At 37.3% G+C, this 14717-nt stretch overlaps 1 protein-coding gene across 3 annotated transcripts in view; it reads left to right on the forward strand.

Moving 5' to 3' along the window:
- The window catches only part of MTMR9 (myotubularin related protein 9), a 135966-nt gene that overhangs the window by 56568 nt on the left and 64681 nt on the right, over positions 1-14717 (forward strand). For all 3 annotated transcript variants that reach the window (XM_023736748.1, XM_023736749.1, XM_004382203.3), the window contains 2 exons: positions 4470-4690; positions 13336-13487. In XM_023736748.1, coding sequence (XP_023592516.1) covers positions 4470-4690; positions 13336-13487 — 373 coding nt within the window. The remainder of the gene's footprint in view (positions 1-4469; positions 4691-13335; positions 13488-14717) is intronic.

The following is a 14717-nucleotide window of genomic DNA, read 5'->3' on the forward strand; positions in this document are numbered from 1 at the left end:
TGTGTTTCTAGAAATTTATCCATTTCCTCTAGGTTTTCAAATTTGTCGGAGTATAGTTTTTCATACTATTCTGTTGTAATCCTTTTTATTTCATTTGGGTCTGTTGTAATGTCCCCCATTTCATTTCTTATTTGGGTTATTTGTGTCCTCTCCTGTTTCCACCAGACTGTTGAAGATAATTCAGACAAGTTCTTTGCCACTGCATAAAAAGCATCACCGTTCCTCCATTGTCCAATCACATGTTCATTTTCTTTTCAAGCCTCACCAGAAGCACATTTAATGTCCCTATTTCTATCAACATTCTGTTGCTGGCACCATGTGTCCCTGTCCCAAGTTTCAGGATCCCATTTCTTACCAACCAGTGCCCTCATTTTTACTTCCTACACCATTCAAGGAGTTCTGTTGGCATTGTGATTCAGTCAGTCTTATAATAATACTCTGGGTTTGGTTTTTGGCAATATCAGCTCTGTTAGTATAAGAAATAAGGCCTTTCAGGGCACAAATGGCTACTTTGGAGTCTTTTATGTGGTGCCTGAGCTGTGACTCTGAAGCCCTGAGCTTATCTCTTTCTTTTACCACTTTGTCTAGCAAAAGTAGGACCAACCAAACAGCTTCCATTTACTTCTCATTCTGACAGAACTGTAGAAAAGTATCAAACATGCGATTACTCAGAGCCTTGCTTCTCACCAATACTTGATCTATTGGTGGTGATATTTTGTGTGTTAACACTGCCACCTCATGCCATGAATTAACAGCACCCTCTTTACTATTGGAGTCAGAGTCATCAGTGACTTGAAGACTAGTCAGACTTGAGAACCAATTTAGAAAACTCTTCCTTACGATTTTGTTTCTCTAGAACCAATCATAGTACCAAATGTCTTAGGCTAGGTTCTCTAAAGAAGCAAAACCAGTGAAGCGTATATAAATACATATATATAGATACAGATATAGATACGGATACAGATATATAGATATATATAGATGTATATATATATTAGAGAGAGAGAGAGATTTATCTCAAGGAAATTGCTCCCATGATTGTAGAGGCTGGCAAGTCCCAAGTCCATGGGTCAGGCGTCAGGTTGGAGGCTTCTCCTGATTCACGTAGCTGCAGGGGCTGACGAACCCAAGATCGGCAGGCAGTATGGCAGGCCACTGGCTCAAGTCCCAAGAACCAGAGGTCAGATGATGACAAGCCAAATGCGGGTTCCAGAGCAAGTGAGTTAGCTTTGTCAGAACATTCACATATATTGGATGCAGGCCACACCCCAAAGGAAATTCCCCTTTTAACGGATCTCACATCAGATCACAAAATGGAGGATGACTACATCATTATGTAACTGCCAAACTACATCATTACGTGACTACCAAACCACTGAGAATCATGGCCCAGGTAAGTTTACACACAACCTTAAACATCACATCATCCTTTAAGATCCAGTTAAATATTGCTGCTTTCATGAAGTCTTTGAGACTTTAACCTCTTCCACAGAGAAAATTGATTCATTTTCTGTGTGCCCTGTTTCCTGAACTAGATCTAGAAAAGTGAACTATTTGAGATCAGGGAACCATGGCTTATTTATCTGTTTATCCCTAGGATACAACACAATGCTGGCATATAATGCTGGATGACTACTACATTATGACTACATAATGCTGGATGAAATCCTCCAAGTCAGAGATTAACTTCTGAATGTATATGCACCATGTAGCTTAGTAGATAATTGTGACTGAAAACAGAGGCTTTAAAGCAGAAGTATCTCTGGAGAAGAATCATTTCTACCCCTTATAGTTGATACTGAAATGTATTATGTGTTAATGCTGCTATGTCTATTGTTAGATTCCTAGGTGGTGCAAATGGTTTTTACTTGACTGCTAACCTAAAGGTTGGTGGTTCGAACCTACCCCAGTGGTACCATTGAAGAAAGGGCCTGGCAGTCTGCTTCTGTTAAGAATACAGTCAAGACAAGGAGGGTGGAACTATTATACACTGCTGGTAGGAATGTAAAATGATACAACCACTATGGAAAACAATATGGCACTTTGTTAAAAAGCTAGAAATAGAAATACCATATGATCCAGCAGTCCTACTCAGGAATTTATCCTAGAGAAATAAGAGCCGTCACACGAATAGACATATGCACACCCATGTTCACTGCAACATTATTCATAATAGTAAAATGATGGAAACAACCTAAGTGCCCATCAGCAGATGAATGGATAAACAAGTTATGGTACATACACACAATGGATGAATCTTCGAAACATCTAACAACGTGGATGAATCTGGAGGGCATTATGAGTGAAGTAAGTCAGTCACAAAAGGACAAAGATTGTATAAGACGACTGTTATAAAAATTCAAAAAGGTTTACACACAGAAAAAAACATTCTTTGATGGTTATGAGAGAGGGGTGGGGAGGGGAAATCACTAATTAGATAGTAGACAAGTGTTAACTTTGATGAAGGGAAAGACAACACACAATATAGGAGAAGTCAGCACAACTTGACCAAGGCAAAGGCATAGAAGCTTCCTAGACACATCCAAACACCTTGAGGGACCGAGTTACTTGGGCTGCGGGCTGGGGACCATGGCCTCGGGGGATATCTACGTCAATTGGTATAACATAGCTCATAAAGAAAATGTTCTACACCCTACTTCGGTGAGTAGCGTGTGGGATCTTAAAAGCTTACGAGCAGCCATCTAAGATACATCTGTTGGTCCTATCCCGTCCGGTGCAAAGGAGAATGAAGAAGACAAAAGACACAAAAATACTAGTCCAAAGGACTAATGGACTACATGAACCACAGCTTCCACCAGCCTGAGCCCAGAAGAATTAGATGGTGCCTGGCTACCACCACTGATGGCTCTGACAGGGATCACAATAGAGGGTCCCGGATGGAGTGGGACAAAAATGGAGAACAAAATTCAAATTCACAAAAAAAGATCAGACTTACTGGTCTGACAGAGACTGGAGGAACCTCCAAGACTATGGCTTCTGGACACCCTGCTAACTCAGAACTGAAGCTGCTTCTGAAATCTACCTTTCAGGCATAAGATTAAACAGGCTTTTTAAAGAAACAATAACATGAGTGAGGAATGTGCTTCTTAGTTCAATCAAGTATACGAGACTAAATGGGCAACACCTGCCCAAAAGCAAAGACAAGAAGGCATGAAGGGATGGGAAAACTGGACAAATGGACATGGGAAATCTGGGGTATAAAGGGAAAGGGAGAGAGTACTGACACATTGTAGGGATTGCAAGAAATGTCACAAAACAATTCATGTAAATTTTTGAACGAGAAACTAATTTGTGCTGTTAAAAAAAAAAAATACAGCCAATAAAACCGCACAGAGCAGTTCTGCTCTGTAACACGTTGGGTCGCCATGAATCGGAATCAGCTCAACAGGAACCAACAACAGCATGTTTTATGTCTACCCTGCTTGACAACCGATCTTTATCTCTGTTTAAGGTAGACTGTCCTACGTATAGTTTCTTTATTTGGTGAGAATCTATTCAGCGGCATTCCTCATGATGCATAATCAGTAAACAAGTGAATATAATTTGTGTATGTAGGTATTACCATTTTAATGGGTATGAAAATTCCATTAGCCACTGGAAATTTTTCATAGGATTATCTGTGTCAGACAAAGTAGTATGAAGACCCAAAGACAAAGCAGGTCTGTGAAAAACCTATAAGGGTGTGATTTATGTAACGTCAGTACTCAATTGCTGTGCAAGAAAGCTGACTGATTTTTCTTACATTTGCTTTGGTCAGTAGATGGCAGACTCTTCAGTTCTTTTTGGGAGACGAGGGAAACTAAGCACATTTTATCTCTAAAAAGTTTTCATTTAGATTTCTTCATGACAATAAATTTTTTTCTTTATGTAATTAAAGACGTAATATCATATAAGGTGATAGCTAGCCTTTGTTTTATACCTGAGGAGCTTACGCTCTTTTAACTTTGTTCCAAATTTTATAGATCTGAAAAGATTTTATAAGTTTGTCATTACTGAAGTGCTTTGTTCTTCCATTTGATATTCCAAGGACAATTGCAGTTCCTATAATCACTGGTGGCACAGTGGTTAAGAACATGGCTGCTAACCAACAGGTCAGTAGTTTGAATCCATCGACCACTCCTTGGAAACACTATGGGGACAGTTCTGTTCTGTCCTCTGGGGTCGCTATGAGTGAGAATCAACTCGATGGCAACAAGTTGGTTATGATCACATCTCAGCTACACAGTCATATTATTTGGAAATTGTGTCTGCTTCCTTAGGTGCTGAATTCATTTTAAACCAAAAACTTGTTAATCTAAATAGCAGCTACCCTAATCCCTAATTATATGATGCTCCTGTTAATAAGAGATTGAATGTAACTGAAAAATGTTAATAGAATATATTATAATGTGATCTCAATGTAGGACTTTTCTAGGGTATGATTGTCACATTTCTGTCTTTTTTTTTAGGCTGGTCACCCATTCCAACAGCGCTGTGCACAGTCAGCCTACTGTAACAGTAAGCAGAAGTGGGAGTCGCCTGTATTTCTTCTGTTCTTGGACTGTGTGTGGCAGATCCTTCGTCAGTTCCCTTGTTCTTTTGAATTTAATGAGCATTTTCTCATCACGCTCTTTGAGCATGTTTATGCCTCACAGTTTGGGACATTTCTGGGAAACAATGAAAGTGAAAGGTGGGTACACAGTCTGTGTGGGGACATTTCCATTTTAGTTGTTTTGGTCACTTCCTAAAGGAGACTAAGATTTGGTTCTTCATTACTCTGGTTCTACATTAATGTTATTTATAAGAAGGTAGAGGTTACAGTTAAGTGTAAATTAAATTACATAAAGTATATTGCTATTATGCTAAGTGGGAGCATATTGTAGACTTTCTTCTATTAGATTAAAATCAGTCCATATATGATTAGAAAGCTTTGAGTAAATTGGGCAGCCATTTTAAGTGTTAATTTCCTTATATTGGATCATAGTATCTTATATCTGGAAGAAACCTTAATGTATAATCCAACTCCAGCTCCCTTCTCCCTTCCAGTCCAGTTTTATAGATTAGGAAAGTGAGATCCAGAGAAGTTAAATGACTACCCAGGGATACACAGCCAGTTGGTTACCAAAAGTATGGCTTATAGTACAAATCTTCATACTTCCACTTTAGAGCTTTCTCTGTTAACACCGTAGAAACTGTCCTAAGATCCAGAGCAAAAATCTCACTTCACAACCCAGACTCCATCAAGTTTTTAGGTCTGTTCAGAAGATTCACATCAGAATGATCTTTAAAGGTATTTAACTGATAATCTGGTTCTGAATTGGAGAAGGTACAGCAAGGTTGTATCCTTTCACCTTACTTATTAAATCTGTATGCTAGACAAATAATCCGAGAAGCTGCAGTTTATGAGGGAAGAACGTGGCATCAGGATTGGAGGAAGACTCATTAAGAGCCTGAGATATGCAGATGGCGCAACCTTACTTGCCAAAAATGAAGACAATTTAAAGCACTTACTGATGAAGGTCAAAGACTACAGCCTTCGATACGAACGTGAAGAAAATGAAAATTCTCACAACTGGCCAATAAGCAACATCATGATAAATGAAGAAGAAACTGAAGTTTGTTAATGATTTCATTCTAGTTGGATCAACAGTCAACATACATGGAAACAGCAGTCAAAAAAATTAAATGACGTATTGCATTGGGCAGATGTGCTGCAAAAGTTCTTTAAAGTTTTAAAAATGAAGATGTCACTTTGGTGACTTAGGTACACCTGAGTCAAACCATGGTCTTTTCATTTGCCTCATATGCATGCAAATGCTGGACAATGAAAAAGCAAGACAGAAGAATTGATGCATATGAACTGTGTTATTGGCAAAAAGTACTCAATATACCATGGACTGCCGTAAGAACGAACAAATCAGTCATAGAAGAAATACAACCAGAGTGCTCCCTAGAAGCAAAGATGGTGAGACTTCAGCTTGCTTACTTTGGACATGTCATTAGGAAGGACAAATCACTAGAAAAGGACATCATGATTGATAAAGTTAGTTAGAGAGTCAGCGAAAATGAGGGAAATCTTCATGAGATGGATTGACACAACAGCCAAAACAATGGACTGAAAGATACCAGTGATCATGAAGGTAGTGCAAGACTGGGCAACAATTTGTTGTTATACATAAGGTCACTGTGAGTTAGAGCTGACTCTATACCAACTCACAACAGCAGCTGATAACCTCATTTTTATAGGCTCAACAGACTTCTGAGTGAGAGGCAGGATTTGCTTTGTGGTTGGTTGATGGCTAGCATCATTTAATAGCAAATTTAAACACTAAACAGTTTTTCACATATGAAATGAATGGAATTGTTGCATCTTTGCCAGTTTAAAATTCAAGCAGATAAAACAGTACATATTTTTTACTTAGAGCTGAATTCCAAAGTTTTCTACATTAGAGCTTTGTTTTCAGAAGTAGGAAAAAATACGGAACTATATGAGTACTATAGAAAATTCCCAGTGATCATAGTTTTCTCATTGTGCTTTGGCTATAGCTACTGAAACCACACATTATTTGTATGGATCAGTTTGACTAGAAGGGTAATTTGATGAATGCATTTATAATTTATATTATTTATTCTTTACTCTCAAGGGTTTTTACTCTTAAATTTGTTCCTTAATAATAATATGGAGTTGGAACAGTATTGTTTTTAGGCATGTTCAGGCTGAAATGTCATCTTATATTGGCATTATAAAATTAAACATTTGTAAAAACATTCGGGTGGTATGGTGGTATGGTTTCCCCCTGGACTGTTTATTCATAGTCTAGATTTAAATGAATCTTTGAACCTTGTACCACATTTTTTTCAATTAATGAAATTTATTTTTGGTATCATTTTAAGTTGGTTTTCTAGTAATGATTATACTCATTCATGAAAAAAATGTAAGAAATAGTACAAAAGTATTTTATGAGAGTGGCTGTCAGTACAGGCAGGACCCTGACTTAATGACTTTCACTATGTAATCCAACATCATAAAATACAACCTCAAAGTTAAAGAGTCTAATATAGGGTTTGAAGGAAGTTACAAAAGGTGAAACACTATCTCTAGATTATTCAAGAGTATGTGAAGTTTCTTAGAAGCTACTAGTTCTCACCAGCATGGTGTTTGTGAGAAACACACACACAAAATTTTTTTATTATTATTTATTGTGCTTTAGGTGAAAGTTTACAGAGCAAGTTAGTTTCTCATTCAACAGTTTATACACAAATTATTTTGTGACATTGGTTGCAATCCCCACAACACGTCAACAGTCTCCCTTTCTCACCCTGGATTCCCCATTTCCATCTTGTCCATTTTTCTCCCTCTCTGTCCTGGATCCTCTGTTGTGATGCCTGTCAAAGCTATCGGTGGTAGCTGCGCACAGTCTATTTGTTCTGGTTTCAGGCTGGTGGAGGCTGTGGTGCTTGTGGTCTTTTAGTCCTTTAGACTAATATTTTCCTTGTGTCTTTGGTTTTTTTCATTCTCCTTTGCTCCAGACGGGATGGGACCAGTAGATGTATCTTAGATGGCCACTTGCAAGCTTTTAAGACCCCAGATGCTACTTACCGAAGATGGATGTAAAACATTTTCTTTGTGAGCTATGTTATCACAATTGACCTAGATGACCCCTGCGACCATGATCCCCAGCCCTCAGCCCCAGTAACTCAGTCCCTCAGGGTTTTGGGATGGAAACACAAAATTTTAAAGTCTACTTAAGAGACAACATTTTGAGAAGCACTTTTGTTAGAAACAGTGTACAGTTATTAGCAAAATTAACAAAGGATAGCAGCATTCCTTTGCGTACTGCCATTTTCAACTGTTCCGTTTGCAGAGACCTCTTGTACTCAAGGTAAGTATCTTTTTTTTTTTAATCTATTCTGCCAGTTTCTTTTGATTCGTGTATTTAATCTGTTTGCACTTAATATAATTACTAATAAAGATTTACATCTGTCATTTTTCTGTTTTCTATATGTCATGTCTTTTTTTGTTCCCTGTCTTCCTTCTTTATGGCCTATTAGTGTATTAAATAGATATTTTCTAGTGTACCATTTTAATTCCGTTTTTTCCTTTACTATATTGTTTTAAGTTATTTTCTTAGTGGTTGCCTTGGTTATTACAATAGCATCTAGTTTGGATTGCTACTAACTTAAATTCAATAGTATACAGAAACTTTGCCTCAGGGTAACTCCATTCTCTCCTCCCCCACTCTGTGCTATTAATGCCATATAAATGACATCTTTATACATTATAAACCAATCAGTAGTGTTCTCATTGTTGCTTTATACAATTGTCTTTTAAATGAGATAAGAGAAGAAAGAGTTACAATTTATTTTTATTGTCCTTTACATTTATCTATGTACTTTCTTTTACTAGTGCTCTTTTGAGTTACTACTTAGTATTTTTTTCATTTCAGCCTGAAGGACTGGACTCCCTTTAGTATTTCTTGTAGGTCAAATCTGCTAGTGAAAAATTCTCTGTTTTTGTTTCTCTGGGAATGTCTTAATTTCTCTTTGATTTTTCAATAGTTTTACTGGATGTAGAATTCTTGATCAACAGTAGTTCTTTCAGCACTTCGAATATGTCATCCCGCTGCCTTCTGGCCTCCATGGTTTCTGATGATGAATAAGCTACTATTCTTATTAAAGATTCTTTTTCTGTGATGAGTCATTTTTCTCTTGCTGCTTTCAAGATCTTTTTCTTGCCTTTCAGTAGTTTGATTATGATATATTTAGGTGTGCATCTCTTTGAGTTTATCCTACTTGGCGTTCTTTGAGTTTCTTGGATATGTAGGTTAATGTTTTTCATCAAATTCGGAAAGTTTTCAGACATTATTTCTTCAAATTTTTTTCTGTCTCTCTCTCCTTTCCTTCTGTAACTCCCATTATGCATATGTTGCTATATTTGATGGTGGCTCACAGGTTTATGAGACTCTTTGAGTTTTCTTCTTTCTTTTTTCTTTCTGTTCCTCAGATTGGGTAAAATCAGTTGGCATTCTCTTTCAAGTTCATTGATTCTCCTGCCAGTCCAAATCTGCTGTTGAGCCCCTGAAGTGGATTTTCATTTTAGTTACTATACTTTTCCAATCCAGAATTTCTATTTTGTTCCTTTTTTTTGTTGTTTAAAACATTTCTACCTCTTTATTGATAGTGTTTATTTGGTAAGACATCATTGTGATGCTTTACTTTTTCTGACATGGTTTCCTTAGTTCTTTGAATGTATTTATAATAGTTGATTTTAAGTCTTTGTCTGGTAAATCCAGTATATGCCCCCCTCAGGAACAGTTTCTATACGAAAGAGAATGCAGCATCAGGATTAGAGGAAGACTCATTAACAGTCTGCAGTATGCAGATGATACAACCTTGCTTGTTGAAAGCAAAGAGGACTTGAAGTACTTACTGATGAAAATCAAAGACTACAGCCTTCAGTATGGATTACACCTCAACATAAAGTAAAAATCCATACAACTGGACCAATAAGCAACATCATGATAAACAGAGAAAATATTGAAGTTGTCAAGAATTTAATTTTACTTGGATCCACAATCAATACCCATGGAAGTAGCAGTCAAGAAATCAAACGACATATTGCATTGAGCAGATCTGCTGCAAAAGACCTCTTTAAAGTGTTAAAAAGCAGAAATGTCACTTCAAGGACTAAGGTACACCTGACTCAAACCATGGTATTTTCAGTTGTCTCATATGCATGCGAAAGCTGGATAATGCATAAGGAAGACCGAAGAATTGATGCCTTTGAATTGTGGTGTTGGCGAAGAATATTGAATATACCATAGATTGCCAGAAGAACAAATCTGTCTTGGAAGAAGTACAGCCAGAATTCTCCTTAGAAACAAGGGTTTTGGACATGTTATCAGGAGGGACTAGTCCCTGGAGAAGGACATCATGCTTGGTGAAGCAGAGGCTCAGTGAAAAAGAGGAAGACCCTCAATGAGATAGATTGACACAGTGGCTGCAACAGTGGTCTCAAACAGCAACAATTGTGATGATGGCACAGGACTGGTTAGTGTTTCATTTATTGTACGTATGGTCGCTATGAGTCAGAACCAACTCTACGGCACCTAACAACAACAGGGACAGTTTCTATTGACTGCTTTTTCCTCTGTGTATGGGCCTTAAATCCCTGTTTGTGTGTCTTGTAATTTTTTTGGAAACTAATGTTTTAGATTGTGTGTGCGTGTGTGTGTGCGTGTAGTCGCAATTCTGGAAATTAGATTTCCCCCACCCTCCAAGGGTTTGCGGTTGCTGCTGTGTTTTTGTTTTGTTTCTTTTTATTGCTATTTGTTTATTTAGTGATTTTCCTGCATTAATTGTGTAAAGCCTGTGTTCCCCGTAGTGTGTGGCCACTGAAGTCTCTGCTCAGTTAGCTAGTTTAGTGGTTTGCCAAGGTTGGTCAGAGATTTCCTTAAATGCCTTGAGTCAATAAATTGTCCACCCTTGCCTGTATGTGTGTTGGAATATGCCTTCAACACTCAGATAGATTACAACTTTGTTTTAGCCTTTACTTCTTGCTGTGCAGGGCCGAGAGGTGAGAGATTGGGCCCTCTTAGGTCTTCCCTAGGCATGTGCACAGCCCTGCACATGTGCACACTCTTCTAGATTCCTAGGACTATGTCAGAGCTGTTCAAAGCCTCCAAGAACATCTCGTTCCCCATGTTTGTTTGTTTTTTTTAATGTTCTTGGCCAAGTTCTTGTTTGCTGTATCTGATATGGTAACCTCAGGCAGCTATGATGTTAACCAATTTCTCTCACTTGGAGAGAGCTCTGAGTCTCTGCAAATGGGACTTTGCCAGGGAACTGCAAGACACATCAATTAGTGACAGTGCTGTGGAGATGGTACTTTTGGAGTAACTCCAGACCTGTTCTGCCTCTCTGGTGGCTGGAAGGCTGCTGGTTTTCAAAGATACTGTGAATCTGGGAAAGGAGGATAGAAATAGGCCAGGTTAAAATGCGAAAACCCTACCGTTGTTACCAAGGTTTAGCAGGTTTTGTTTGTTTTGATGAATGAATGTTCCTCAGATTGTTGCAAGCCTTGGGTTAATTTCCAGAGTTCTGAAAAAATTAATCTTGACAATTTTTGCCAGGGTTTTTGTTGCTTTTTGGAAGAGCGAATTTATGGAGGTCCTTACTCTGCCACTCCAGAAGTCCTGCTGCTAAATGTAACCTTTTAACTATGCTTTGATGTACTGTAGGTCCATTCCTTTTTCACTGTCATCACTCCCTTTCACATTCTCTCCAATGTACTTTAATGGAAAAAGTTCAAGATTTGAAATGAGAAGATTTGAGTTTGAATCTCCACTATGCCACTTACTAGACATGTGACTTCAGAGATTTAGCTTCTCTGAGGCTATGTGTGCTGATAGAAAATGCAAAAATTAATATCTCCCTCACAAATATGTAGTGAGGATCAAACAATGTGTGAAAATTACTAGCATGTTACCTGTTACTTCATAGACATTCAAAAATGTTAGTTTAATCATCTATTTCTCCTTAAATCTTCTATCACCAGCCTGGCCACAGTAGTCAAAAATGACCACTGATTACATTTTGACACAGAGCACAAAAGTACTTTGGCTAGCACATTCATTCTACTGAACGTGACAGCAAGTGAGTACTTTATGTTTGTATTATCTGATGCAAGGAAAAGAAAAGATAATCGAGCACTCAGGTAACCTCTACCAACTGGGAGTCAGCATGTAAGATTAAACTTACTTGCACTCCCTTTCTTGGACACTAATACCACTAATACCAAGAGATATTAATAGATATTTCACCAAAAAAGGATTCTATGGCCAGATATATTTTTTAAATTGTGAACTAAACAGTTTTACCTATCTAAGAAACCTTGCTTTTTTTTTTTTTTTGAGATCAAAGGCTATGTCCAAATAATTATCGCACAGGTAACCCTATTCCACTGTTTCCTAAAGCATGTTCTGCTTAACACTGGACCTGTACTCTCAGGAGGAAGTGGGTGTGGGGGAGGTAATTCCATAGTCAAGGAAGTTTGGGGAATGGAACATAATATAGTGTCTCTTAGACGGTCACAATGCACATAAAATCATTAAAGGCGTTAAGACATCTTTTGATAGAGTGTTTAATTCAACATTTAAAGAAGTATATTTGACTATGGAATTCTTTTTTGTGTGACACTTATGAACGTCCCTCAGAACTAGTTTTTAATAAAGGAATTAAAAATAGATTTTATTTCACATGCTCATTCCCACTTGGTAGTGCTGATTGGGAAGGATTCTGAAGCAGTGTCTAGGCTCAGCCAGAAAAAGTTCAGTGACTGACTAGCCATGGGCTTATGGGGCATAGCGCTGGGGGAGCAGTGGGTGCAATGCTTTCCTCCCCTTGCCATCCCTGGTTCCTGGGAACATAGTAATGGAAATGGGAAATCCTATCAATTAAATTCCAGCACTACATAGATTCTGTCATTATGTGGATTATTTTTATTGCTGGCATGGAAAGAATGCTCATAATTAACCTACATGCAGCCTATAAGTTATCAAGTAATTTCAGAGAGAAAGTAATTTTATAGTAAAACTTCATTAAAATTGAATGTATTATTTTTTTGGCTAATTTAGGGTACCACAACTATCTTTCAGTTCTTATTAAAATTACTTTTTTCCTAAAATGTGTCAGTTCACTTTTTAGCTACTAGTTTATTCCACGATAACGAGTATTATAACAGAGTTTCAGACTTATTATGACACCGTTTACTGTATAGTGTAGATTAAATCTGTGCTTAAATCAAGTTATGCATTTGTTTTTAATCTTTGACAGTCTTCATTTCATGTACATGTAATTTATTTTTCCTTAAATAAAAAAATTTTAACTTTGAGATTTGACTTAATCTTCATTTTTAAAATAATGTGTATAGTTTTGTGATTTTATATTCTAGGCCTCTTAGAAACAAAAAAAAGTTGGAAAGTTTTTTTTTTTTTTTAGCTATTTTAAAATAAAATCTCAGATACATTATAGGACTTTCGTGTATAATAACATTCTCTCAGTTCAGGTTTAACACCCAACCTGAAATTGCCAGGTTATGGTTTTATCCTTCTTGCCAGCTTTGGAAGCCGGTAAAACAATCTTTGTTGTTGTCCAGAGTTACAATGCTGATTGAATTTTCTGACAAATATTTTTACTTTACAACGCTTTGTTCTTCAACTAGAAATTTTGTGATCTACCTTCTAACATACAGAGAGAAGAAATTGCACTATTAAGACGAGCATTTAGCAGTAACACAAATAAACTGCTCTAATAACAATTTTCTTTCTTGATCAGATGTAAATTGAAGTTGCAGCAGAAAACGATGTCTCTGTGGTCCTGGGTCAATCAACCCAGTGAACTGAGTAAATTCACTAATCCTCTTTTTGAAGCCAACAATTTTGTCATCTGGCCCTCAGTTGCTCCACAGAGTCTTCAGCTATGGGAAGGTAAACTGCATCATTTTCAAACTATTTATTAATGTTCTCTTTACTGTCTGTGGGTATATGCTGTTCTTTATATTCGAAGATGAGGAGGTGGGCCTCTCCCTTAGACCTGTGTGTAATTGTTTACATGTTGCTGTAAAAAAAATTAGCATAGTGCACTTACAAAAATACCTTGAGGGAAGAGGGCATAGTTGGCAGAGGTAGAAGGTGCGCTTTATTTGCATAAAAGCATGGTATAAAATACTGTTCAGTTTCTTTTTAATCATTTTGAAGGTAGAAAGTACATTTTTATTCATCTTTGTATTAAAGATCATAAGTCCTACACACAATAATGATAGATATTTGGTAAATTTATCTGAATTATTATAAATGTCACTTATACTGTGTTCTAATACGCTGTGTTCTCAAGGGCTGTTCGTGTATGGAGATTTATTTGCCCATTATGTTGGCAGATTGCTTTGCTTCCTGTTTGAAATTGAGTCTGTTTCTATGTCTTCTTGGGATGGCATCTGTCACATCTCATTTGTCTTGGTATATCTACCTTTAAATGCTTCCTTCTACTTCAGTTTATGCTTCTAATCTTATCTGTTGAGGTATTCCCTAGTTAGGATTGTGGGAAAATGGGCTTAGATAGTCTCAGTGAGCTTTCATGCTTTGATTTGGTGAAGTAATTTTGGCTGCTGAGAACTTTGCTTACTTTCTTAGTTGTTGTAGACAGTCACAAGTGGAGGATAAATAACCTCTTAAATGAGAGATTACAGCTCTTATTTAAGACTCCTGGGACAATTTACCTAAAAGCCACTGCCACATTTAACAACTGAAATGAGAGTGCATAGCTACTTGAGAGAAATCCAAATTTGAAAGTTGGAGGGCCTGCCCAAAGGATAATTCAACTACCTTTAATCAAACCTTACTGAGAGTTTAGGAATTAAGTAATAGAATGAAATCTTTATTGTTATATGAATGAATTCTGATCACCCCACTAAGAACAGTTTTTGTGTTTAGTTCCTCTTTAACTTATAGCAGGAAGAAATCCTACATTAGGTAAAATCTTTTTATGGTTGATATGTGTATTATATATGCCCTGGTGGTGCAACAGTTAAGTACTTGTGCAGGCTGGCAGTTCAGACCCACCCAGTGTCTCTGTGGAAGAAAGACCAGTTATCTGCTCCCGTACAGATTACAGCCAAGAAAACCCCATGGGGCAGTTCTATTCAGTCACATGGGGCCACT

The sequence above is a fragment of the Trichechus manatus genome, unplaced genomic scaffold (genome assembly GCF_000243295.1).
Source record: "Trichechus manatus latirostris isolate Lorelei unplaced genomic scaffold, TriManLat1.0 scaffold00091, whole genome shotgun sequence".
In the NCBI taxonomy this organism is placed as follows: domain Eukaryota; kingdom Metazoa; phylum Chordata; class Mammalia; order Sirenia; family Trichechidae; genus Trichechus; species Trichechus manatus.